The 27,381-nt window shown below is 40.9% G+C and overlaps 1 protein-coding gene across 1 annotated transcript in view; it reads left to right on the forward strand.

The window, feature by feature from the left end:
- UGCG (UDP-glucose ceramide glucosyltransferase) overlaps nucleotides 1-11,954 on the forward strand; it is a 34,384-nt gene extending 22,430 nt beyond the window's left edge. Inside the window, exons 3-9 of the mRNA XM_080372452.1 lie at nucleotides 3,483-3,585; nucleotides 4,449-4,550; nucleotides 4,913-5,025; nucleotides 6,910-7,088; nucleotides 7,494-7,580; nucleotides 8,006-8,195; nucleotides 9,478-11,954. Coding sequence (XP_080228578.1) covers nucleotides 3,483-3,585; nucleotides 4,449-4,550; nucleotides 4,913-5,025; nucleotides 6,910-7,088; nucleotides 7,494-7,580; nucleotides 8,006-8,195; nucleotides 9,478-9,648 — 945 coding nt within the window. The 3' untranslated portion in view covers nucleotides 9,649-11,954. The remainder of the gene's footprint in view (nucleotides 1-3,482; nucleotides 3,586-4,448; nucleotides 4,551-4,912; nucleotides 5,026-6,909; nucleotides 7,089-7,493; nucleotides 7,581-8,005; nucleotides 8,196-9,477) is intronic.
- Nucleotides 11,955-27,381: the final 15,427 nt, after the last annotated feature.

Raw genomic sequence — 27,381 nt, forward strand, 5'->3', positions numbered from 1 at the left:
GTTGTTTTTCTTTCCACAGCAAATCCACAATTACGTATTTTACATGTTGCAAACAAAACTTAACTCCTGTCTATAAGCTGTCTATAAAGGAATCTGACCAAGGCTTAGGGACAAAACATATATATATATTTCACTAAGATGTGTTGAATCATTATTCCCATATTGTGGTGTTTATAGCAGTATAAAACACTTCAGTCTATAAAGGATCACTTGAGAGGCCAGACACACTTCCCAACTAATGACTTCTCTGTAACAGATCCTTTAAAAGAGAAAGTTGGCTAATAGCCTGAATCTTTCTGGTGGTTCTTACTGATGGCTCATCTAACAAAGAATTGCTCTATGATGAGGTGGTGTGCCTCACCAGTTGTTGGTAGGCAGGATATTCTCCAAGCCACTCACCAGTGTTAGGAGATAAATAGGTAATAAAAAGCTTCCATCTGTTGAATGCTGTTTGTAATGTAAGTGGGAAGTAATGTAAGTCACAAGTGTGTCAGATGTTGTCCTTGCTCTAAGAAAAAAAGGAGAAATCTGCAAATGCCTGTTGCATTGTTCACTACTTGGTGTATGCTCCTGTGGATGGAAAAAACAATACTACGTTTTTCTACTGCAAGCTTCCTGAATTCTAAAACTTGCAATTCATTTTTAATAAAAACAATTTTCTCAGTTCTTCTTGAAATTACTTCTGGCACTGCTGCTTCAGTTGTAGAAGGTCCAAGATATGTGTAAGCTGTACAGTGAGTTTGAGTATTCTCACCAAGAGCTTTAAAGTTACTCCTAAGTAGGCAGGGTAAAACAAACAAAAAACTCCACCCTTTGGAACTTGTTAGAAGTTGGATAGTACCATAGTGAAGCTTGGGGCCTCTTGAAAAGCTCTAGGCATGAACACTTGAATCCTTTTAACTCAACAAAAGTGCAATGAAGATGTAAGTGTGGCCGAGACAGGTTTAAAGCATACTTGAAGCATGCTGTGTATGCCAGTATTGCGAACTGCAAGGACGCTGCATTGATATATTAAACTATTTTATGACTATAATGAGCATCAAAACATTATGCAACTGAAACATTGGACTACAAACAGATTGTATTTGAGAATTCAGAAAAGCAGTTACGCTGGATCTTGCTCTTTGAGAGATTGTCTTGACCCTTCTGATAACATACACGTGTGGCAATCTTAACATGTTGCTACTCCACCCAAATCTGAATTTCAAATAGCAATAGTGACAATCACGTTTTTCCCAAGGAGGGTGAAAATGGAGTTATGAACACTTCAGTTTACTGCAACACAGATTATGCAGTACAGGCAAGATTCCCAAACTGTTTGAAAACGCTTCTGTATGATAACTACATAAATACTTCATTTAAGAGATTGATACTACACCACAAATTAGAACAACAATATTGCCTGGTGTTCAAAGTTCAGCTGTCCAGGAACAAAAAATGTTAGGAAAGAGTAATATTAAACTTGTTCCAGTCAAGCCAGTGATACTAGATTCCTATCTGCAGTGATACTGATTCCTATCTGTGATACCCTGTGTGTGAAGTAATCTTGTCTTGCATTGAAGCCAGTTATGCAGCTTCTAAACTCAGGACTTTCACTTAATGTTTTTATCATTGAACAGTTCTTACCTGCTGTGCATATCATAATTTTTGAAGAAATCTTTCTATTCATGCTATGTCCATATGAACCTCATTGTACTGTTTAAGTGTATAGGCATCTTTATAGTTAATATGCTTTAGCCATACATTTTGTAGTTCTTTGTTACTGCATACAAAGGCCATTTACTGTGAATTTTTCTGTTTTCAAATATTAGAATGTTAAAGTTTATTATTTCTGGTTGAGTTTCTTAGAGAACATGGATATGGAAGCGTTGTAACTGGATTGAAGATTAGTTATTTAATTACTAGCAAAAATAGTTGGTTTTACATATTTAATTGGATGACCAAAAATGAACCAATTCCTTCAGTTAGTAATTTCTATGGTGTTCATACTGTCAGGATTGTTATGTTGTGGTGGAAGGACCTGTCTGCTTAATGAGACAGGTCTCTTTCCCTTAATTCTGTTTTCCATGCTGGTAAAAATGATAGGAATCAAATACTGCTTGCTTCTCAGGCAAACTGGCTTTGGATTTGTGTTCTAAGAGGTAGAGAGGTATGTTTGTGTTTGTCTTATGGTTTATAGTGCTAAGACCAAGTCTTAGCAACTCCCATTTAGTGGTTAATGGCTTCCAGTTTCTACAATATTCTGAATGCAGTTCAGTTGTAGGAGTTTTTTGTATTTAACAATAACATTTTTGTGAAATAATATATGTATTTACCAATGTCTTCTGTTGTATGAAATACTACTTAATGGACAAGAACATCAGAGGTTGTCATCATTGAGCTGACAGGCAGTTTCCAAATTTCAGATTACTTTTTGCTTATGTAACTTACTGAAAATAGTTTAGTGAGGTGATAGAATAGCATAAGGGAGAACAAGAACTGTTTTGATCACTAGTTGAGACTTATTTACAATCAGTATATCAAATGAGATCCAAGAAAATTGTTTTTATTGAGACTGAATTTTTAAATTTTGGACTATAAAATTGGCTTCTAGCCTAAGAAATCTGCATTTTCTGGGTTATACTCTTTGGATTTGAGGTCTAATAACTTGTGATAGTTTTAATAAGGGGAAGAGAGGAAGGTTTTACCAAAACGAGTATTTAAGGAAATTGCTGTTAATGCAGAACAGAGATACCTTCATCAAAGCTTACGAAGCTGTCTCAAAATGTTGTCTGATTCTTAAAACGCTATTTCCTCACCCACCGCCTGTAGCTTATGTGCAACAAGCATGTAGTATGATTGCTGAAACAGCTACAGTTTTTCTTTACCTCCTGTTGATTTTTTTAACCATTAGTCTATTAATGACAAAAATAGACATACAGAGAGAGAGAGAGATATTCCTGAGCTTAGCTTTATTATACAATTAAGAGTACTTACACTGGTCTGAGTTGTCTTCCAATTCTGTTCTGCCTGTGCATCTACAAAGTTAAGGAAAGGAAGGTGTCATTCAGAGTTAAGTAGTCAAGTGTATCATAGCAGCATTCCATTAATATTTTGTGTTCTGTAAATTCATTGAATATAAGATTGGATTTAAGATGCATATGTGAACCAAAATGGAAGCGGAAATAAAAATTCTATGTTGTATACCAGGTTCTCTTGCTTCATGCCTAATACAAACCCTTCTGATAACAGGAAAACGAATGTTTCTCAGTAGAAGAGTTTACTGGGACACAGGCTTCATTCTTTTTTCATCAGTAGTTGGTTGTACATCCAAAAATAGTCTTACTTAGCTGTAAAACAACTCTTTTGGTTTTATTTTTAATCCTATAACAATGTTTTAATATTCAGTTTGGTACACTATTAAGCTTTATTCACTAGACCGTATTGATATTGTATGTATGTGTAAACATATACACGTGTATATGCACTTTTGTTTTTACCAGTATGAAGTACTACTCTGTGTACAAGATCATGATGATCCAGCTATTGATGTGTGCAAAAAGCTCCTTGGCAAATACCCGAATGTTGATGCTAGACTGTTCATAGGTAAGCAGTGGGACTCTTAACTTGTAAAATGCTTTTAGGTCTTCAACTCCATAGACAGTATTCTAAAATAAACAGTTGTCTTGTTCAGCCCATGTTGGTTCTGTAGCTCAATCATCAGTTTGGAGTAAGGAAATGAGTTTGTAATGACAATCTGTGACATCAGTCCAGAAAAAACTCTAGGGAGAATAATTTATGCAACTGCTGCAACTTTTTCCTTCTAAATCTGAAACAGCAGTTCAAGTCCTGTGTCTGCACTGAACTAAATGTGGAGAGACTGACTTGGTGGTGTGGCTGTATTTGAGCTTGAGGTCCTGCGACAATCCTTTTTCATCAATTTAAGACTCTAGGGCTCTTTATTCACTTTACATTTGAATTAGAGGAGGGAATGGGTATTAAGCTAGGTATTAGAATGTCATTTTTTTTTTCTCTTGATGTGAAACAAACTGCATCATGGCTGCTAGTTGGAAGCAAAAGTGTCTTACTCTATTCAGCTGCATTTTGTGTAGAGTATAATGGTCATAATGAGTAGTCTTAAGAAAAAAAGAATATTTCTCTTATGGAATATAGTAATAAAATGTGTAGGTCTGCTGCCCTTTTAATTACATTAACCTTGTTACACTGCCATTTTGAGGAAGCATTTGAATATTTTTTCCCTTTTTAATCCATTGCACAGTTGTAGTAAGATCTAAAATAGAACATGAAGGAGTAATTAAATTTAAAGTCCTTTTCATAGAAGTAGACTTCAAAAATTGACGGTAAAATTCTACTGTTTTTCAGTTGGTATATTGAAGTATTTCAGGTATTGGATCTGAATTCTAAAAAACTCACATAATATATTTGTGTACGATGCTTGTATTTTTTAGGTGGCAAAAAGGTTGGCATCAATCCCAAGATTAACAACTTAATGCCTGGCTATGAAGTTGCCAAATATGATCTCATATGGATTTGTGATAGTGGAATCAGAGGTAGGTGTGTGTTGCAATGTGCTGTTACATTGCTCTTGTTCCCTGAAGGCAAGCTGTTGCTGGAGATTATTTTGACTGAGAATACAAGTAGAAATAAAAACCTAGAAAAGTATTTTCGTGGTGTGTCACCTCTAACTGAAGGTGACACTCTGGTTTGTTCAACTGTTTCCATTGTTTGCTGTTCATCATAATGGTGTTAATAGTGATGATAATTTTTCTGAAACTTTGTGAAACACAGATAGTGTGCATCAAAGTATGTCCTCTTGATAGTGGTAGTAGAATGAGAATTCCTGTCCCTGTACAGTAGTCTGCTAATGACAGAATTATTCGATGAAATGTCTTTTTTTTGATTTGTCACTCAGTAACACCAGACACGCTGACAGATATGGCTAATCAAATGACTGAAAAAGTAGGCTTGGTCCATGGGCTTCCCTATGTTGCAGACAGACAGGGATTTGCTGCTACCCTTGAACAGGTGAGTGCAATTATATGTTTTGGTTTTTTGTTGTTTGGGGTTTTTTTCCTGCAGGATTTTGCTGACTAAAATTGTGTAGTGCCTCTTGCACCTTTCGAGTGAAAACGTTTATTTTCAGCTGCAGTCACACTATCTATGATAACTTCTAAATGCTCAACAATTCTACTGTAGTGCTCTGAATGTTAGTTCAGAATTTAAGTTTACATTACAAACTGATTACAGGATGAAATTAAAAAATTTCTTAAAACTGAAGAACTCTTTCTAGTGCTTTGTCAGAAAGGGCCATTAATTCTATTTTGATGTCTGAAAAAACCCACAAATGGCCATGACGAGTCAGTCAGAGAAAAATCCAGCTCACCCAGTATGTTATTTCCAGCAGGGGTTAAAGCAGAGTCTTCAAGGAGAGTAGAACACAGGCAAGGTTTATATCCTGTTTTCCTGTAATACAGCTGAGAAACTTCCTGAGCAGGAAGTAGACTTGTATATTTACTAACCTTCAATATATTAGTATTTTAGTAAGAACAGATTTTGCGTGAAGACTTCCATTCTTTCTCTTGAGTCCTTAAAGATTTTGAACATCTGAACTGTCTTTACCAGGAAGTTCTGTAGATATGCTATCTGTTATAGGAACCACCACCTTGTTCATTCTGACCCTTGTTCTTCTACAGTGCTATTTCATGTCTCTTAATACTTCTTTAGGAAGAGAAAGTGAACAGCCGATTCCTATCTTCATATCACTCATTCTATCCTATTTTCCCCTCTTCTTTTTCAATAAGTTCTTTTATGTAGAATTAAGAAGTTGACCTACCAAGCAAGACCCCTCCCCCCCCCCCACACACACACTGGCCCCCACCTATCTACCTACCAAGCAAGCCCCCTCCCCCGTTTTCTTGTTTGTTCTTTGTGTCTCAAAGCATGTAATTTAATCAACTATCTTTTTATTCTAAGCTGGCATGTGTAAGGCATTTTGACACCAAGGCTAACTAACATGTGCCAAAGGCAGAAATGCGAGATGAAAGTGCAGTGAAATTCAGTATTTCTTCATTGTATGGAGAGAGGGCAGCTCATGTGATTATTCTTTTTTTTGGTGACAAAGTCTCAATGCTTTTCCCAAGGGCAGGGAGCTATACCACAAAGCTCTTAGTACTGCTAGCTGCTGAAGTAGCAAGAATTACAACTCCTGATACTATATTACTGGAAGAGCTTTTTATTTCCAAATCCAGTATACTGCAAAATGAGCATGCCTTTTCTTGAATGTAAGACAGTGTGGAGGCCATCTATAGGAAGAATAGTAGTGAGACATGCTAGCACTCATTCCCACTGTCTCCTTATAGGACAGTCCTGGTTACTGAACCTTGTAAGAAGACTTGCTCACAATCTGAATTTTTTCTTTGCTTTTTCTGTTTGCAGGTGCATTAAGTAAACAAAATACTCATGCTTCTGTACAACCATAGAGTAATTTTAAGAACGTGTATGCAGTAATGCAGTTAATCTTTACAAGGGGAAGGAGACAGCATGTCTGTCAGCTATCACCCAATAATATATTACTCCTAGGGATTAGTCAGTTACTTAATGGATTTTTTAAATGTATTCCCTGAGAACAACTTCAAGAAATTATATACCAAATGAAATACACTAGTTTAATATGTGGGTTTTAAACCCACTTATAGATTTGTAAAAACACAGCCAATATCACTCCTAGATATCTCAGATTTGGTGGTAGGCTAGATTTCTTAGATTGGTGAAGATCTTTCCAAATACACAGCCATAACTGGCCATGTCTAGCACTGCTTTCCCCTCCAGACATTTCTGGAGGAAAAGTTGTCAGTGAGTAGTACCTGTGTAAATACATACAGAGTTTTAAACCCTATCTTGTTTTGGCAGGTCTATTTTGGAACTTCACACCCAAGGTCATATATTTCAGCCAACTTAACTGGCTTCAAGTGTGTAACAGGAATGTCATGCTTGATGAGGAAGGATGTCTTGGACCAAGCTGGAGGACTGATAGCTTTTGCACAATATATTGCTGAGGATTACTTTATGGCCAAAGCTATAGCTGACCGGTAAGATGACAATGAATTAAGCTTATTGCTTTAAGTGCAGTTAAAACAAAGTTTAAAACTTTGTTTTAAACACTTAGTACATACTCTTAAGTAGAGGTGTTAGGTCAGCTTCACATGTATACAGCCAATACACTTCTGATACGTGCTTTGTCTTATCAGTGTAGTCTTTTAGAAATAATTAAGCCATATCATTGTCAATTCCTTTAGAAGAAGGTTTCTGAGAACATGATTTAAGTATTACTCAAATGGTGTTTGTACTCTTCTGATGAAGAGACTTGATAACACCCATTCTAATGATACGGCACAAACTTTTCAAGCTTCATAACATTCTTGGGGGTGTGTTCTCTAATTGTTTCTTGCATCTCTTACTTGCATGTTTTTTATAATAATAAATTCATTTTTCAGGGGCTGGAAATTTGCAATGGCCACACAAGTTGCAATGCAAAACTCTGGTTCATATTCTATTTCTCAGTTTCAGTCCAGAATGATCAGGTAAAATTTTAATCTTTACTTGGTCTCCCCCTTACCCCATCACCTGCTTCTGATGTGGATGACCTGATAATGAGGGAATATATTTTCCAAGCTAATTTGATCTAATTTCCAGAATGCTGAAGTTCCAATGAACAGCGTGATGCAGGCTTCTTATTAGTGTTTTGGAGAGAAGCACTGACTTTCTACAGAAGTATGACTGATCAAAGTATTAAAAAACCTCTGCAAAACCTCCCCTTGGTACCTTTTAAATGCTATGTGCAGTATCTTTGAAAGGGGGAATTATTGCAATATTTTATTTGGAGGTGTAAATTAAATGAGATTAATGCTGTCAGAAAGGACCATGATGGGTCCACCATCATTTTGAGGTGGGGAGGAGGACATTAAGAATACTACATAGTCAGAACTGATTTGTTTGTCTTTTCTAGGTGGGCCAAACTGCGAATTAATATGTTGCCTGCCACAATAATTTGTGAGCCAATCTCGGAGTGCTTTGTTGCCAGTCTAGTTATTGGATGGGCAGCTCATCATGTGTTTAGATGGGATATAATGGTATTTTTCATGTGTCACTGCTTGGCATGGTTTATATTTGACTACATTCAACTAAAAGGTGTTCAGGTACGTAGCTTCATTTTCTTTGGAGGTTATTTAATTAGTAGTGCCATCTGCTTCAGCAAAAAGCTAAGACCATTATATTATATAAATAATAACAACAAAATAATTATCTTGACAATCGAGGAAATAATAGGTCAAATCCTGTTAGTTCTGAATGTTCCAGCTTCAGTTATAGAAGCATGAAAAGGAGTGAATGTGCTTGGTGGTGTTCTGTATGCATCTGCCTTTGCTTAGGCTCTGAAGCTTTGCATATCTGTTCCTTTATTTTCCACATCTCCGGGTTGTACTACCTAGGCATATCCAGAAATTTTGAACTTTATTTGTAAAAAGTACAAGAACAGCAGCTTTGTGGGATTCTTAGCTTCATATTCTTGTATTTATTGAGGTGTATATGTACTCTTGTGAGTAATGGACGTGGGGGACAGCTATAGCCTGCCTCTAAAAGCAACATCTTCCCATCAAAGGGATGCCTCAGATTTTTTAATATAGGAAGATGTCAAAAAATCAGAAAACATTTGTTGTTCTGATGCTGTAGAAACTATTCAGACTACTTTCTGGTGTGACCGTAATCAATCTAAATACGATCCATAATTACTTGTGTATTCAACCTTATCAAATATTTCTCATCATACTGAAAAACTATGTGTGGTAGTCTTATCACATACTGGAAATAACAACAACAACAACAAAAAGTTAGCCCTTGTACTGATTCTGTAGTACTCCAGAAGGTTAGTTTGTTACCTTTCTGATTACTCTTCTGACCCTGTGCAGCATGTAGAAGAGCTTTGTGCCTACTTTTCTTCTACTGAAGCCTCTTCAGTTTCCAGCTCTGCGTGTAGCTGTAAATTCTCAAGGGAACAGAAAATATATAGAGGCCATAAGCTTTCTTCTTAGTCCCAATTTTCCTATGCAATAGACCAAAGTTTTATTTATTTGAATTTCACTCCTCTGGGAATGCAGGAGTGTTCTGCCTAGATGCTGTTCTTCTGGAGTCTGTGGCAAAAACCCAGTGTCTGCATGAACACAATTTTACAAAGCTTCAAAAAGAAGAAAGTGAAATTGTCACGCTTTTCTTTGCCTTTTGTTCTATGTACAGGTCTCTTTTCAAACTTCTGGTTCATTCTGCCAAGCTCCAGAAAATGTTCTTCTAAAAAAATAAGCTATTGATATGTAAATCTGTATAATATGCTTTAGAATAGATTTATCTGTAACACAAATGCTTTAAATGACTTCAAAATCCCTTCTGAATAATCAGTACGTTTAAATATTGTTTTTCATTTCCTAGGGTGGTGCTCTGTGTTTTTCAAAACTTGATTACGCAGTAGCTTGGTTCATCAGAGAATCCATGACAATTTATATTTTCCTATCTGCTTTGTGGGACCCCACTATTAGCTGGAGGACAGGACGCTACAGACTACGTTGTGGAGGCACTGCAGAAGAAATTCTTGATGTATAGCCACAGCTTTGTAACTGTGAATGTCAAAAAGAGAAGGGGGGGAGGAGAAAAGTATTATAAATGTTTATATAAATACTTTGAAGAAAATCTACCTTCAGTAGTTTTATTACTTGTCTGTTTTGGTATCTATTCTTTAATTTATTTTTGCATGGCACTTGCATCTGTGAAAATACATCTGTAGTCTTGGCCAAATGGTACCTTGCTCCTATGTACAAATAGAAATGGAGAGAATTGGTCCTGATACCTACTTCCTGTGGGAATGCTCTGCAGTAAACTCTGGGGAAAAAATATCCTCCTGGATATGAACAGCTTCTTACTCCGTGGTGTGCGAGCCTAGCAAATCCAGGGTTCATGTAGCTATTTTCCACCTGGATTGCGTAAGACTATATGTGACAAAATCACAGAAAACAGCTGATTTCTGGTTTATCCCGCTAAGTTGAGCTAGTAACAGGACCTTTGGAAAGAAGCTCTTAAATGCTTTATGCCTACCTCTTGTAGTTGCTGCAGAACACAATGAGTGGGAAGGTAAAAATGCTTTGCAAAAACAAACTAAAGCTGGAGTCTTGTGTTTATATGTATATATGAAATACTTTAGTTATTGCAATGAACCAAAAGTGGACTGAGTTTGATAGAACAAATCGGAAAGAATGAGTTGGAAAGAATTACTGGTCAGGCATGTATTGTGGGGGCATCTTTTGGCCAACTCTGATCTGGTTCTGTCTTGAACCTTGTGAAGCACTGTGCTGTAACTAGCCAAACTGGTCCCCTTCAATATTACCATACTTTTTTAAGGGGTGTTTGTTTTCCCCTATGATTGAATGCTTGGGGGTGGGGGGCACGGTGTGGATGGGACATAGTGGGGGATAGAAGGGAGCAGAAACACATTTCATAAACATTTCACACATGAACTATTTTCTTACACCATGTCCTAAGAATGTAATTTCATGATGCAGGTATTTAATATCTTTTTAAAGTGAACACACATACTTATACTAGTCATAATTAAGTATTCAATGCAGTAGATATTGTGAATATATTAAAGGGATGGGTGAGTTTGCTGTTACTGATTAAAACTGTAATCTTAATTTAAATATCAAACTAAGTCTGCTCTTGGCTTTTTGCCTTCTACTGTTAGCCTAGCCTTTAAATTGGACTTTTGTATTCCAGTGGTATGACTACAAGGAATAGATTATAATGCATGCTGTGTTTTTTCCCCTCTCTGGTCCCTGCAGCTTGGTTTCCAACCTCATTGTGAGACCTAATTTGTGGTGAACTGGACTTGTTTTCATTGAACACTTTTTAATTAAAAGAACACAGCAAAGCTGGACAGGGATGTTGCATAAGCCTTCTGTTTTCATAATTTCATTTATGCTGCTTTACTTTTTTTCATATGGAATAGCATATTGTCACCATGAATGTGAGCTGCTAATTACAAGGCTAATGCCAACAAAGCAGCTTTAAAAGTTGGATGATAAAGTGTAGCATATTAGCAATAATGACATGTATTTGTAAAAATGGACATTTTTACCTATCTGAGCCAATCCCATACCTGTCATATGCTACACGAGTGTAATGTGTATGTATGTGTTGTAAAACACACTCTGGGCCAAAATGCTTCATCCACCCTAGTATCTGTTTGCCTTATGATACCATGGAACTCTTTTCAATGGGCATTTCTGTACAACAAAGACTTTATGATGCATGCTTCATTCTCTTCATATGAATCAGGAAGAAGCACTCTTCCTGAGGAAAGTTGCGCACGGAAAGCTTGTCTAGTTGTGACCCACAAAAACAGTCTCATTTTAATACTGTTTTTTACATAGTTGAATTTTGCTGACAATGGTTGTATCTTCATTTATTTCATGAAGTTTGATGCCATTCATTGCACTGCTAAAGTGAAGCTTAGCCTGCAACTTAGCTTCATGCTGATTTCTGTGCAGGCAACAGAACAGAACCAAAAAAAAAGAGGCTAAACAGACTTCATTGTAAAAAATAAAAAATAAATTAGGTGGGGATAATTGTTTTAACAGGTGCTTTTGTATTAGTAGAGCCATCTTTGGTCATGAAAAATAAAGCTTCACTTAAGCAAATAATTTCATTTGGGTATTTGGTTGATTATAAAATGGAAACCAACACTGTCAAATATTGTAGAAGATGCTGCAACAGAACTTTTAGAAGTTAAAAATGGCTAATGTAAAGTTATGTTGCTCTACAGATGTGTAGAATATACCATGTTTATTTAAAATCATTGTCTTGTTTTTTTCCTTTATTTATAAATAAATTTTGAATACAGTCTGTTTGGAATATAGGGGGTTTTGCCCTTTGTTCAGTGATGCTGCTTTAAGAATGGCAATTTTGATAGATTTGGCTTCTAATTAATCTTTGCAGCAGTAAATGGATGTTCCTTTCTTTTGAGGTTTTTCACACCTAGACTGCCTGTTTCGGATTTTATATTTTGCTGAAATTAACTCATATGTGCCTAAATTGTATTTTGAGTGATCCTTAATTTTTTAGAATAACTTCAAAACCCCCACAGCTGAACAGATAGTTCCCTATCTGTTGTAACTAGTGAGCCTAGATTCACATTTGGAGATGGGTTTCTTTGCTACAAGACACGCTGGGATTGAGGAGTAGCGTTTGTACTTCGCTTTGAGGCACTCTACCAGAAAAGCACTGTGCTTGCTCTGTCATCTGACTTGGCTTTTTCTTCTCTCTTCCCTAATGCTTATTAAGATTTTCTTGTGAAACTTAATAAGAGGCTGTGTGCATGATAGGGTTGTGGAATCTAGGAGGCTTAGCTGAAACAAACACCACTGGAATTACCTTAAACTATTACAGAAATATTCCTGAGTGTGTGGTGTGCTCAGTATATTTGCAGCCACACAGCACAATACCTAAATTTCCCTTTCCTGAGTCCTTTCATTATTTTCCTGCCTACTATTAAACAATGTTTTGATCTTTTTCTGTGCTTTCAAATGAAGTCTGTCCCACCTGAATTCTGTTCATTGCCCTCTTCTGTCTCCTGATAACTGACTGCTGACTACCTGTATTTCCCCTCAGGCTCTTTTTTTTTTTTCAGCTGGAAAAGTTTGTCTCCTAATTACCACCTGCTTTCATGTATCACTTCTGAAAGCTGTTTCATTTATCTTAAAGGATTCCTCTAATCCTCACACTGAATTGCTGATCATCTAATTTTAAGGTGGGTTTGAGCTCCAGCCATTCTTGGGTTGAACTGATCCCCCATCAGCTGTGACTAATTTTAGCTGTTGAGGACAAGTTAGACAAAACCTGAAGTTTTGTATGGTAATAGATAAACTTTTTACAGTTCTGCAGAGTGACTTGAATACTCTTCAGGTTTGTCTAAATAATAACATGGAAGAGAGGATGGCAGTGTATAGAATGGCAATAATTTCAAGCTTAATCCAGTTTTGGGTCTGAAAATGCATGAAGTAAAGTTTCTAACTAATTTTCAGATTATACTGCATTGGTCTACTACTTGGATATGCAGAGAGAATGCACAAGTTTAAATATAGAGGTGTTTTCTTAGCTCTTCAAACAAACTCAATTTCATGACACAGCTACCCCATAACAGTGCTCATGTCTGGGCAGATAAGAACTTCCCCTAGGAAAGTCATCTCCACCTTCATGCTGACTGTGAAGAAGTCCTGTATGATTCCTACCTTAGTGTTGTAGAACTGCACTGTATCTCACATCGGTGATTTGGGATGTGCTTTAAGACAACCCCGCAGAACCAAGCCCCACTGGCTTTGTGTATCCTGTAGATTCTGAGCGTTTGAAGTCAGACTGCTCTAAAGGTTACCTTTTCTGCACTGCACAAACAATTTTCCATTGCCAGCTATTAGACAACTGAATAAGTGATAATTGTTATGGTTAGATGCCCCAAGTTCTGGTTTCACCGCTTGTCTGATCCTTAAGAGTTTGAACCTTTCAGTAAGGAAGCAAGGTTTAATGAAGCACTTTGGGCCGGTTTAGACACTGCTGTGTTTGTGTTTAGAAGACTGATTACCTCTTTCACATAGAAAGTTGCAGTTGACTATTGCAAATCTTTGCTGAAAATGGTTTTTTTGTAGCAGTTTCTACTGAAAGCTGGCTCTGTTTTCAGTTATGTCCTATGTGCAGATCAGTGTCCGGTTCTCCCTTCAAATTGTCTTGTTCAGCTACAGGTAAACCAGCAGGTCTTGTGGATCCTAAGGCTTTGTCACTGTTCAGCTATAACCTTGCAAGGTTATGTCCGGTGTGTTTCCTTTTCAAAAGCAGTTTTAGGTTAGTGTCTTGTAAACATTTACTAACTGTGCTGAAGCCCTGCAGGCTGTATATGGAAAGAAGTGCATCAGTAGGCTTTTCAGTGGAAGGATGCTTCTGATGCTTGTCTTAACACTTAGCTCAGGTTAAAAGTTTACCAGCTTATTCCTGTAAACTAAGACTAAAAAAAGAAAAGTAGTGTCTCTAATACTCTCCAAGACAGCTTTTGGAATGCTTTATTTTTTTAAATGCCCATCAGATAAGGAGTGGGATGCTACTTATGTGTGGTTCCTGCTTCTGGGGAGAACATGCATCCTCTGCTTGATCTTACTTGGCTCCAAGTATTTTTGCCCAAATGATTGATCAAGAGGTGCAAACCAGGCAGCTCGCAATGGAAGCTTGCAGCTTGCTGCTTGTTTCAGTCCCGTCCCTCCACATGTCCCCCCAGCGCTCTTTCCCTGTTGCTGGCAGGAGGTGCCTTAGCCAAACCCATATGCCAGCTGGAACTGATGGCCATTTTATTATGTGGCCAGCTTGTGGGTGGGTAGGAGAGGTCAGGGTCGTGTGCCTGTGCAGGAAGCCAGTAAGGTCACTAGGAGCATGAAACAGGAGCTGTCAAAAATTTCTTCACGGGGCTTTGAAATGAAGTGAGTTACTGTTCTTGACTTGGGCTTTGCATCCTCTGCGCCCGTGTTAAACTTCGGTCAGCTCACAGGGTTTTGGTGAGCTCGAATCTAAAGCTCTGCTAGGCTTCCCCCTTGCCCTTCCTGTATGGTGAGTAGCTTTTCCTCCTTTGAGGCTTGCCTGTTGCCTGGAGGAGTATTTTATATATATATATATATGTATTCCACAGTAACTTATCTTTGGTGGCAATGGCTCCTTCCTTTTCTCTGATACCAAAATATTGGGGGGAGGTGCAGAGACAAGGGAAGATTTGTACGGTATGCATGTCAAATGCAGTAACACATTCAAAAGACACCCTGACCTTGTGGAAACGAGAAAATATGGAGAAACTATTGAAGCCTTTGGGGGATTCTGTCAGTATGTATAATTAAGCTTATTTTTCTACTTGCACATACATACAATTATAGATACAAATTTATATGTGCATACATTTTTATATATGAACTTTTATATAAAAAATATATATGTACTATTACCAAAATAAAATCTTCAAGAAGCCTTGAATTTTTTGACAAGCCTGTTCTTTCCTGTAGGTGGACCAGACAGGTAAAGTAATGTTTTTCTAATATAAAAAGCCAGCAGCTTAAAGTTAAATAAATCATGAGCCACTGGGGCTGGTATTGAGTTCCGTTTCATCTCTCAGCAGACAGAGGAAAGCTCAGAAAAATACCAGGGTGGCGTGTGGGTTTTTTGTTGTTTTTTTTTTTTTTTTTTTCCCCTCCCCCCTGGACTCCTTTAAAACGTGAACAATGTTTTAACTTATTTAGCCTTTTGGGTCATCTCAATAACTCTCCACAGAGGGGTGCTTCCTTAGCTGGCAGCCCCCCAAAAGCTAAGTAAGACAAGGCATAGACTTTTGTCACCTTGACTCCTTTCTATTCAGTTTCACTGGCTTCTGCGCTTCCCTCTTGGGACAACTGTTTTGCCCTGAAGGTCTTTGTAACAGGAGTTTTTCCCCCTAGGACAGAAACGTGCAGGAGGGGGAGCAGAAACAGGGAGCGAACTGTAGTGAATGCAGGTTAAATTTGTCTGTCACTAGTGCTCCGGAGTGAAGGAATATGGGTATGTCGGGGTACTTCTGCAGTATGTTGGGTAATAAAGAATAACACAGAGGTGAAACCTTAGAAAGGTTTTTAAGGGTTCTTGCCTAGAGGCTGACACCTCCAAGAAGTTTCTCAAAGCTAGCTCTCTAGAATAAGCCTGTTTCCTGTGAATGACATGGGGCTTTCAGCAGGATCTGCTCTAGGGTTATGTAGGGTGGCTAGCAAAGGAGGAAAGCAAGACAGCAGGGTTTGCTGCCCACCCTGCAGTTGAGTAGCAAGATGTGAGAACTTGCAGCTGTTGTCTCCTGGTTACAGACCAGTTGGAGACCTTTTCATTTTGGCTCCCCATGTCTTGGAGTGTTCATTGGCATGCAGACTCCGGCAGATGACTTGTAGGATAAGGATGGTGTGTCACTGTTGGCACCTTGGCTGAATGGGGAGGGAGCCACAGCTGGAGCAGACAGATCTGGACGTTCCCCAAGTCTAGGAGTGTCTGCAGCTTTGAGATGACGTTTAATCTTGACATTGCTGCTGGCATGGTGGTTTTCCCTACAGTGCAGGGTCTCTGCTGATGCTGTGGGACCTGGGGAGTCCATTTGTCTAAAGCAGGCAGCATATTGGGGAGGGAGAAGCGAGCTGGCAGATGTTAGAAGGAGCGTTGTCCTGTAAGTACAACCTGTCTAATCCTGGTGGTATGGACTAGGAACAGCCTTACTTCCAGATACTAGAACAGCAGAGACTTAAAATGTCGGTGGGTTTCAGGCATCCTCCTGCAATTATGATGACAGTTAAGCAGACCTACGTAACATGTAGTCAAGGTTGACTGCATGTGAACATAAAGTGTATCTTGTCTGTATGCAGACTGACACCAACAATGATCTCATCATGTCAGCAATATGCTAACTCTGCTAGGAGTGAACAGTCCTATTTGACATTCAGTGGTACTTCCATAAACACAGTCTTTGTGCAGCCAGAATACAACTGCATAACCTTTTTGTGCTTTGCCTGTCAAGCAGATCGCTTTTGTATGCAGCAGGTGATGGCTAAAGAGATTATTTCATTTGGCTTAAAGCTGTAGCTGAAATGAGCACCAGAAGTGAAATTTGGCATTTCCAGTGCTCTGTTCCATGACTAACAGAGAAGCTGGTGCTTTTCTGCCTTAGGCAGTCTGTTGCTTTTGAGCCGTGAACCTATTCTCTATTGACATACAAAGTAATAAAACCAAGTCCACAAAGCAAGAAGGACTGCAGCTGTGCATAGGGTCTGCCTTGAGGCTGGTTTTCGTAGAGTCTTGGTGAAGTGGCCTAAGCTCGGCAGCGGTTATGCCCAGCGGCCGTGTACCCAAAGAGCTGCTCAAAATAAAAGTGCTACCAGGTATCCCAGGGGAAATTGCCCTTCAAATGGCTGGCACGGATGGCGATAGGTGGCAGGACCACGGAGGACAATTTGCTGGCCACACAGTTATGACGTTTTACACTGCATGAGTAGCATTTACTGCTGTTGCTTTAAGCCTAAACTCAGACCACAATCCTAAAGGAAAGTATCTTTAAGAATAAAGGAGGCCCTTTTTACTAACCCCTTTCTGCCACCTCCAAACCCCAGTAGCTTTCCTCTAAAAATAGACTGTGGAATTGGTCCATTTATTACTCTCAGTACCACACTGCTGTTTTTTCGCCTCTTCTGGCTGTGAACTGTTTTGAGCTTCTCACTCCCCAGGAAGTTGTTGTTGTTGTTATCCTAAATAGGCCATTTTTCCTCCTTTTTTGGGGGCTGCCAGAGATGGTTAAATGTCTGAAGAGACTGAAGCTCTTCCATTTCATTGCTGTGCACCAGAACTTCCCTGCTGTGTGCCTTCACCTGGTTTGCACTGCAGCCACTTCTGATGTCTGCTGCATCTGTGACAGCCATTTGCTCCCATCGCAACGCTGACATCAGTGGTTTGATGTGTTTCACCTAAGCAAAGGGAAATGACCACCTCCTCCCTATTGTTAGCAATGGATGAAAACGAGAGGGCACTGAAGGGCACACTCGAGTCCTGGTTGGTGAATGTGATTCTATGTACCACAGCATGGAGACAGTGTAAGTCTGACACAGCTGATGCTTGGCAGTCCCTTGCTAGGGACTGGTTCCTACCATGGTGGCAAGAGAAGAAAAAAAAAAAAAAAAAGATATTAAAAAAAGGGAAGTCTTCACTTCGCATTTATTCAAAGATAAGTAGGTTGTTTGCAGAGTCTCACTGCAGTGTTCCTGTAAAAGACACGTCCTTGCTACCCATCTCTTTAGCAATGTTTCAGGTTCCTAGACTTTTCTCCACACCTAGCTGAAGCCTATATTGAGGGGAGAAAAGTGCATCCCCACCCACTTGAGTTTGATCAGATTGACTAACTCACAGGCAGCCTTTATCCTCTGTTCGCCCAGTTCATAGATCCTTAAACTTTTTCCTGGATGGTCTGTTGAAGACTTTTTATCACAGGCTTACTTTGCTTAGTTAATTTCTGTGTGTCCTTTAGAAGTACTCTACAGATATCCACAAGTCCATAGGCAATGAATCTGAAGACACCAGACTAAGAAAACTTTGTGTGACAAAAGAATTTCTACTCCCTACCAGAGAGGGTCCATGCTGCTTTTGGTAAAATGGAGAATTTGATTCTTTGGTGGAAGATAAATAATCACTGCTGCTGCAAGCAGCACCAAATAGCCTACCACGAGCATCCTTGTAGCACAGGACCTTCTTACTCTCTTGTCCATCCAAAAGCAGATGCATGTGCTGCTGTCAGGGAGCTGTGGTGCCGTTCCCCCCCCAAAGAATTAGACATGAATCTTGGACCCATAGAGTAGCTGTGGTGGGAAGGGACCTTTGGAGACCTAGTCCAGCCCCACTGCTGAAAGCAGGGTCAGCTATAGCAGGTTGCTCAGGACTGCATCCAGTGGCTTTTGAGCATCTCCAAGGATGGAGGCTCTACAAACTCAGTAGACAACCTATTCAGCCACCCTCATAGCAAAAGTGTGTCCTGATGTTCAGGGGCAGCTTCCTGTGTTTCAGCTTGGGCCTGTTCCCTCTGGTCCTTCACTGGGCACCACTAAGAAAAGCCTGGCTCCACCTCCTTTACTCCATCAGGTATTTATACACATGGATAAGATCCCCTTGAGCTTTTTTCTTTTCCAGGTTGAGCAATCCTGTCTCTCTCAGCTTCTCATGTGTCAGATTCTCCAGTTTCTTAATCACCTTTGTGGCATTTTCATGAACTTGTTGGAGGGGTGGCCTCACCAGTGTTGAGTAGCGGGGAAGGATCACCTCCCTTGACCTGCTGGCAACGCTTCTCCTTATGTAGCCTAGGGCACCACTAGTCTTCATTGCAGCAAGGGCATACTGCTGGCTCATGTTCAACTTGGTGTCCACCAGCACCTCCAGATCCTTTTGTGGCAAGCTGCTTTCCAGCCAGTTGGCCACCAGCATATATTGGTGCCTGCTGTTGTTCCTTCCCAGGTGCAGGACTTTGAACTTCTCCTTGCTGGACTTCAGGAAGTTCCAGTCGGGCCATTTCTCCAGCCAGACCAGGTTCTTCTGAATGACAGCACGACCGCCTCTCTGTCATATGTGCATCAACATTCTGTAAAAAGGGAGCATGTATGCCAGAGCAATGCATACCCTAATATATTTTGGATCTCTGGTAAAAACCCTTTGTAGCAAGTGTTTTTGAATCCTCCTGATGGCAAGTCTTAATCATACAAATCAAGTTATTTTACTGGCTCCTTCTAAGTCCTCGCAATTTTCCTTTGTACAGACTAGGTGCATATCTAGTCTCTCAGTTATGTTTCTTTAACCTTTGTGCTCTGTGTCTGCCTAACTGGCAAGCTATTGCAAGCAGCTATGTAAAGCACCTGAATATTTGGGCTTTTGCCATGTTAATTCGTTAACTGTAGGTAAAATTTGTTGCAGGAGAAGCTGAGTGTTTTCTGGTACTTCCTACCAGCAGGAATCAATAACTATGCAACCTCTCATTTTTGTGCCAGATTAAAAAAAAAACCCAAAAAACAACAACCAACAACACCCCCCCCCCCCCCAAAAAAAAAAAACAAAAAACAAAAAACCGAAAACCACCAACAAACCCCCCAAACCCAGAATACCAAGTCTGGTTTTCACTTACTTAGTTTCTGGCTACTGTGTACTGTTGAGGGTCTAACTGGACTTGGGCTTTTGAAGACTTTCAACTTCTGTTGATGACAGCTGGAACTGAAAGTGCTGTAGGCATCACTAGGCTGCACTAGTAAGGCTCTCCTGCCTACACCCAGACTTCAAAGAGCATGTTTGGTTCAGGAGTGTAACACAGCTGGTCAGGCCTGCCAGAATTTCTTGTCTGTATTATGGGTTAATGAACAAATAGATGCATTCAGCCAGGAAGCAGCATTCAAGCCTTTGTGCAAGCATTCAGTTTGTGAATCTGAAATTATTTTACTTCAGTATAAATAGGGGAAAAAGCATTCTATTACTCTGAACCAAAAGCCAATTATGTCCTTCTAAGCCTGAAAGGGAAACAATACAAATGGATTGCTGATTATAATCATTGACTGTGACTGGTGGCTCCATCAGTCATTCCTGAAATAACTGGTTGAAAATAGAAAATAAATGGGGTTTTGTCACAGTTTGACCCCAGCTGCTCGCTCACTCCCCTCTCACCCAGAGGGATGGGAAGGTTCGGAAAGGAATACAAAAGTCAAGGGTTGAGATAAGAACAATTTAATAAGTAAAGCAAAAGCTGTGCATGCAAGCAAAGAAAAACATTTTCTTTTGCTACTCCCCATGGGCGGGCAGGCACGTGTTTGGCCATCCCCAGGGAAGCCGGGCTCCGTCGTGTGTAACAGTTACTTGGGAAGACAAACGCGGTAACACTGAGTGGCCCCCTTCCTGCTCCACCCCCCCCACCCCCCACCCCCACTTACATACTCGGCATGACATCAATCACATGGTATGGAATATTCCTGTGGCCAGTTTGGGGCACCCCTGCCCTGGCTGTGTCCCCTCTCATTTTCCCATGCCCCTCCAGCCCTCTCACTGGCAGGGCCCAAGGAACTGAAAAGTCCTTGACTTGGTATAAACACCACCCAGCAACAACCAAAAACTTCAGTGTGTTAACAATATTTTTGCCACACCAAAACCAAAACAAGCACTGCACCAGCTACTAAGAGCAGAATTAACTCCATCCCAGCTGAAACCAGGACAGTTTCTATATCCCTGATGTGTGTATCTGGGCACAGATTCTGAGTGCATTCATTGCATTTTTGGATGACAGTGATCTTTTCTGGGTGAGGGAATCGACAAACCATCCTTCACATCAAGCATTCCTCTTTGCCCCTGTGCCTCCTGTCTTTCTGCCAGGCTTCCCTCTTCTCCTGTCTGATCTTCCTAGTGTCTTCATCTTACCTCTAGATTTACTCTTTCCCTTCTTGCCTCCCATTTCTCCTCTCCCAGCCAAGTGCAGACACAGGCAGCTTCTCCCTGCTCAACAGCACATCTATGGGAACAAGGTGCGTCCTCTTCTGTATGCTTGGTGCAGGCAAGGACCAACATTGCTCTTTCCATGTTTGCTCTTCTTCTCCATTTCCAGGTGGTACCAGTTCACACAGAAGCCATCCATGCATGTCCTGCTGGTGTGCACCTTCCTGAAGGACTTGCATATGGGAAAAGCCTGCTGCTTGCTGGAGCACAAACACAGAGGCAGCTGTGGTGGCTTAATGGCCACCACCACGCTGACCACCAGCTGGTCCTGCTCATGCCATGCCTGGTGGGGTGGTGAGATGTGGAAACAGGCAGCATATGTGGTGGGTGTAGCATGGCTTTCTGCTGAGTTCAGGGTATGCACAGGCTCTCTGTCAGAGCCCACTGTCTCTAACTTGGAAAGCGGAGCCAGGGGCTGTTGGAATGGGGATGCTCTGGAGATGCTTTAGGGCACTGAGGAAGGCAGACTGGGGCATAAAACAGAGGGTAAAGCTGCTGTCTGAGTGTCCTGGTATTCAGAAAGCTGGTGCAAAGATTGGCACCTATCATGAGTCCCTGAGAAGTGCAACTGTCTTGGTTTAGACAAATGTGTTTGCTGGTCCTCCAGCGGGCTGAGGCATGGGGCGTGGGCTCCCTGAGCTTGACAAGACCGTGCAAGTTGTAGGCATGCCTTGAAAGAGACCCTTAACAGCAGGAATTACAGCACCTGACAGCTTCAAGGCATGGGTGCAGCTGGGTAGAGGCCATGGAAGTCAAGACAGCTTCTGAATGCCCCTCCTTGGCGCTGGCTGCAGTGATTGCTAAAGTCTTTGCAAAGCTGTTTCAGCAAACTAAATCCAGCTGCAAAGCAGGAAAAGTATTCAGGGTTGGACTTGGAGGGATTTTTTGGGGGAGGTTTTGTTTGTTTGTTTGTTTGTTTGTTTGTTGTTTTATGTGGAAGAGGTCAGTGAAGCGTCTGGTGGCTGGCAGGAGGAACAGAACCACAGCAGCCGGCACCACCAGCAGTACAAGCTGCAGTGCGCTCACACCCTCAGACAGTGTTGCTTTTAGTGGCTTAGCCCAGGTTTCAGTGCACATGCTGGTTTTTGGATGTTGGGCTAAGTGATTTAGGTTTTATGAACGGGCATTAAAGCATGCAGCTCAGTCATAACATATATTAAGCTGTGGGAATTTGAGTTGCATGTTGCATTAGGTTTGGTTTTAAGCTAGCTAAGCAACTTAACCATGTGCATATTGTATTTATATGCAATATATTCACTTTCAAACTAAATATATTGACTTGCATATTAACTCCTATTTTATTTTCTTTAGGATGATGCATTTTATGTTATTTTAAATAAATATAAGGCATGCCTGTTTGTGCATGCATGTAAATAGGAAAAAACTAGAAAATATACTGTTAATAAACTTCCTCCTCTTTATTTTCTATTGAATATATAACACTTTATTTTAGTAAATGAAAAAAGTTTTTGATTTGCATGCTTGCCTGACTGCTGTCTGGAGGTGTTTGCATTCCTACTTTCTAAAAAGACCTTTTGTTAAAACACAGTAAGCTTTCAGCAAGGTACCAGATGTTACAGAAATACAAGCAAAATCAAGATCTTAGCTTTGACTTTTTCCACAAGGTAGCATATCCTATTCCTGAGAAGCTTTATTATTTATCTAGGAGCCACAGGGCTGGATTCCTCACTGTCTTCATTTGTTCCAGTGCAAAAATATAAAAGGCTGCCAGTTTGAAATCTAGTATCTTCCACCCTCTTCATTCTGGTTTGACTGACAATGGTGCATTAATATGATGCGTAAGACAGTGGATACGTCCTCCGTGTCTTGTTTGAATGGGATTTGCCAGCAGTGTTATTTGGAATTAGTATTTTTTAGCTATAACTGCTCTTTCCTAATGAATAGCTTCACTGAGACTAGCATTTCTTGGGTGTCCATGTCTGCAAATGTCTTCTGCAGATTTAAGTCATTGTGCATGTACCTTGGACTTGCTCTTTCAGGCCATGTACTCAGGAAGGAGCACAAAGTTTTGTGGCTGTCCTTCTGCCAAAACAATACACAGAAAGTGCTGTATGTTGATGACATTGGACAAAGCCCCTGGACACTGCACAGGGGAAGCTGAACATTTTTTTTTCCCTTGGAAACACATGGGGCAGATGTTTGCACACCTACTGCAGCACTGCACTCATGCCTGGGACAAGGGGTAGTGAGAAAACTGTGCTGTGGTATTTGCTGTGTGCCCGCAGAGGTGGCTGCACTGTGTGAGAGCAGAAACCAGGCTGAGGACCTTCAGGCTTCATAGATGTGTAAATGCCATGAAGACCCAGAGCCTCTACTGCACATCATCGCAACCCACGTGGTGTAACTTGCTCCTAACAACATCAGAGCTGTGACCTGAGCAGAAGCAGGCTGAAACTAAGCACTTTAAATGCCACATACCATGCTGGTTTTCTTCTAGGCTGTCTCTAGTATTATCTAAATATCTCAAGTATTATCTTTATTCTAGGTGTTTACTATTTATCCTCATTAAAAGATTTTGATTTAGCTTTTGGACTTTGATGAGCTTTGCAGATAGCACTGGTCTCTTACTGCTTCTTTTTTTTTTCTTCCCCCCCTTGTTTTTTGACATCTGAACAGCTGTTTAATATGGCAAGTTTTTCTGAAAGCCAGCTTTAGTAACACTGCATGCCATCATTTTTCTCATTACCAACCCTTTCCCTGTTCCACTGAGAGCACAGCCCCATCACTGGGTCTCCGGTTTTGCTAAAGCCAAGTCTGGGTGGGCAAAAGCTAACCCAGGGGAGTGGAGCATGTGGCACACGTGGTGCCATGCCCAACACAGTGCTGGGGACGTGGGCGCTGCTGACCAGGTGGCAGGACGCAGGGCTTCAGCAGCCCATGGCACAAACAGCCACTCCTCGAGGCATGCTGCTTTGATGTTCGACCGTGATGTACATGATAGCATCTAGGTCAAGCATAGCTGTGTGAAGCAAACATCTTCCAGGTGTGTTTTCTCAGAATGTCTATTTGGCTGGCACCTGGAGAGCAGCACCTCAAGTCCCAGGAACTTACTGTTTAACAGGGGAGAGTTAAATCCCAGCAAACTCACTGGCACGTGAGCAGCATCCCACAGCCAGTTGCACTTGCTGACCAAGTACTGCCCTGGTAGCAATGGTGTGGCACAGCCCGCCGGTTGGTGGGCAAATGGGTTGCCGGCCCATCCCAGATGTTATTGTCTCAACACCAGCAAAGGGGGCTAGGAACATGGTAATAAGTTTTCCAACCCTCACAGCAGTCAGCCAGGTCAAACAGGCCAGTATCTGCTCATTATTGGGTCTTCCTACAGGCTTTTTACTGTCACAGAGCAGCAATCCTGCATTAGCCACACAGAAACACGAAATGGCTAAGCTCACACCCCCTCCATTGCACATGCCTGAGAACGGAAGGGGAGCTCAGATCTGAGGCTCCAGGATAAAGTAAAATTGTTCTCTAAGGAGTGAGCCTGGCTGATGTAAACTGATGCAAGCCTGTGGCTGGTCATCGCTGTTACCTACTGGCTTTCTGTTTCTCTGGCAGCACTGATTGTTTTCATCTTGCAGAGTGGAATAGGAATGAAAAAAAAAAAAAGACAGACAAAGGCGACAACATAGTCTTCCTGAGAAAGGAAGCACCCTGCATGCCTGTATCTTTAGTGCCATTTGTCTTGAATCGCTCCTTGGCCTCATCCTACTGCAGCTGTACAGTGTGGCAAAGCATAAATGACAGCTTTGTGCAAGGGATGAAAGTAGGAAGTATGTGGGATATATAGGCATGGATGCTACCTGCAGCATGATTCCTCAAGCTGAGATAATCTTACGAGGAATTTGTTTCAAAAAAGCATTTCTATTAATGCACAGAAAAACTCCCCACAAAAAGCTGCAAAATCCTGGAACATCTGTGTGAAACCAGATCTGTCAAAAACCTTTGGATTGCAGCCCAAAAGGAAACTCTTGCATACCAAAGCATGGCTTGACCTGGGACAAGCCTATGGAACAATGCTTAACAATTCCTTGTAGGGTTTTTTTTCATAAAATCTTTGTGAGAAAAGCCATGAGTCAACCCAAAATATCTCTGGCTGTTGTTGCGCTGTTGATTTTGTTCAGCATTTACTATCAGGAAAATCTGGCACATTGCAGGCAGATCTTGGGACTTCTTGGTCTTGTCTCTCCTGGACTGTCACACTGGGGACAGTTTTAGCTGCTGTATCTCTGTGTGGGAGCTGGCACTGTATTTTGTACTGCAAATGGTGATGGAGGGTAATTTTCTCTCAACACCCCATGCAGACAAGATCCCTTCAGGCAGGCAGAAGCCATGCTGCATTAGGGAGCTTAGTTTTGGTTTGCAGGAAAGCCTCTGCCACACCAAGTGGGCTGTCTGGGGACAGGCAGGCAGCCTGCCCTTGACTGCACCTGCACATCTTTGCAAACTACTCAGATAATATTCCTTCTATGCATTACAGTTTGCTTGTGTGCGATGGCTATGGAAAATTTTGCAGTGGGTGCAATTTTCTAGTGGTGCAACCATTGTAACATTCATGCCTTACGATGGATGGCTGAGTACAGAATTGGACCATTAGTATTTTTATCTGTGTGTCGAAGCACACTTGGGGTTTTTCTGGTTTGTAAGAGGGGAAATATGTTAGCCTCCTTGTGTTTTTTCTACCCAGGATTTCTTCCTGTGAAGTATTGAGCACACCTAAAATTCACTGCAGTGAGTGATTTAACAAATGGCTTTGCTTAAAAAGAGAAACAGAAGCATGCTTATTTCAGAGAGGAGTTGGTAAAGCTGCTATTTTCCAGAAGTCTTGAAATTCCCTATTTCCCTCACCTCCCTCCAAAGGTCCAAGTAAAGGCAAAGCACTTAAGATAACTTTCTGGCACTGAGGAGTTAAAAAAAAAAAGTGTAGCTGGAAAGATCTAGTTAGATATAGCCAGAATTTTGACTTAATAAAATGGAAAAACCTGCAGCTGCAGAAACACAACGTAAATTGCTGGCCAGCAGATGAGGATGACCAATGAGAATGGTGGGAGTGCTGTGCAGAAGGGTGGGCAAAGGTGACGGAAGGGAGCACCAGCATAGGAAGGACTTTCCACAGCACAGCCCTGCACCGTGCTTCCCCAAGGAGGAGGGAGAAGCATGCTGCATCACTCAAATCCAGGATGCAAAAACTTTTGGGTCCTTTTACTACCAACTTTCAGACCTTCTGCCTTGGTATCATCATGCTTTCTGGTAAATGCTGAGGAAAAACTTTTTTTTTTTTTTTTTTTTTTTTTCTGGATGATGCTTTCTAAGCATGCTCAGAGGCCTCTGTGCCATGGGGATGGGTGGCCAGGATGGCTCGAAGTGACTCTGCTCAGCGGGGGCCAGCGTCCTGGCTCTGCCCCAAGGGACTGGGGGCACCATGCTCAGCAGCAGGTACTGAGTCTCCTGCCAGAGAGGGAGGAAGGGCTGCCAGCTTTGTCAGCCTTGGCTCATCACCCATCTCATACAGAGGTCCAGGGTGTGTGACACTGTATGTTGTCAGACATTGTCACATGGAGGTGGCATGTGCTAGAGGAGCGTAACTAGGATATGTACAGTTGTCTCCCTGAACTGTTTCTTCATATTTTGGATCTACTGGTAGCTTATGTTGTGGTTTCATGGTTTCAGCTGAGTGAAAATACTGGAGTTTGGGTGAATTATGAATCATGTGGTGTTTAGCAATTACAAACATCATGAGCTGGCTGTCCCCTGGCCTGATCTTCAGACCTTGGTCCTTGCATGTGTCCAGTGTGGTCTCAGAGTTACTTATTTTTCTGTAGAGAGGTGCCAGAAGTGGTCAGAAATGCAACAGACCACTCACCGCTGCTATCTGCTGTTGAAAGCTTGGCCCCAGCTTGACAGTCTGAGAGATACAGTCTGGTTTCTGCCAGGAGCTGCTTACTCTTGTGCTGGGTTTACCACTTTTCTCTGACTTTTAAATTTAATGTTTAGTCCTTCTTCCCATCTTATAATGTCCATTCTGAATATTAAGACTATCTTAAAATTCTGGAGAGAATTTACTTTCTAACTTTACGTAAAGCCAAATGGATAAGTATACTTACATTTAGGTGTTTGATTTTGGGTACTTTAAGCACAAATAAAGCACTGTTCATGTAAAACATGTTTCTAAAAAGAGATTCATCTCTTCTTACTGCTCCAAATTATCTGACAAAGCAGTCCTTGTGA

This window comes from Falco punctatus (assembly GCF_963210335.1).
Source record: "Falco punctatus genome assembly, chromosome: Z".
Taxonomy (NCBI): Eukaryota; Metazoa; Chordata; class Aves; order Falconiformes; family Falconidae; genus Falco; species Falco punctatus.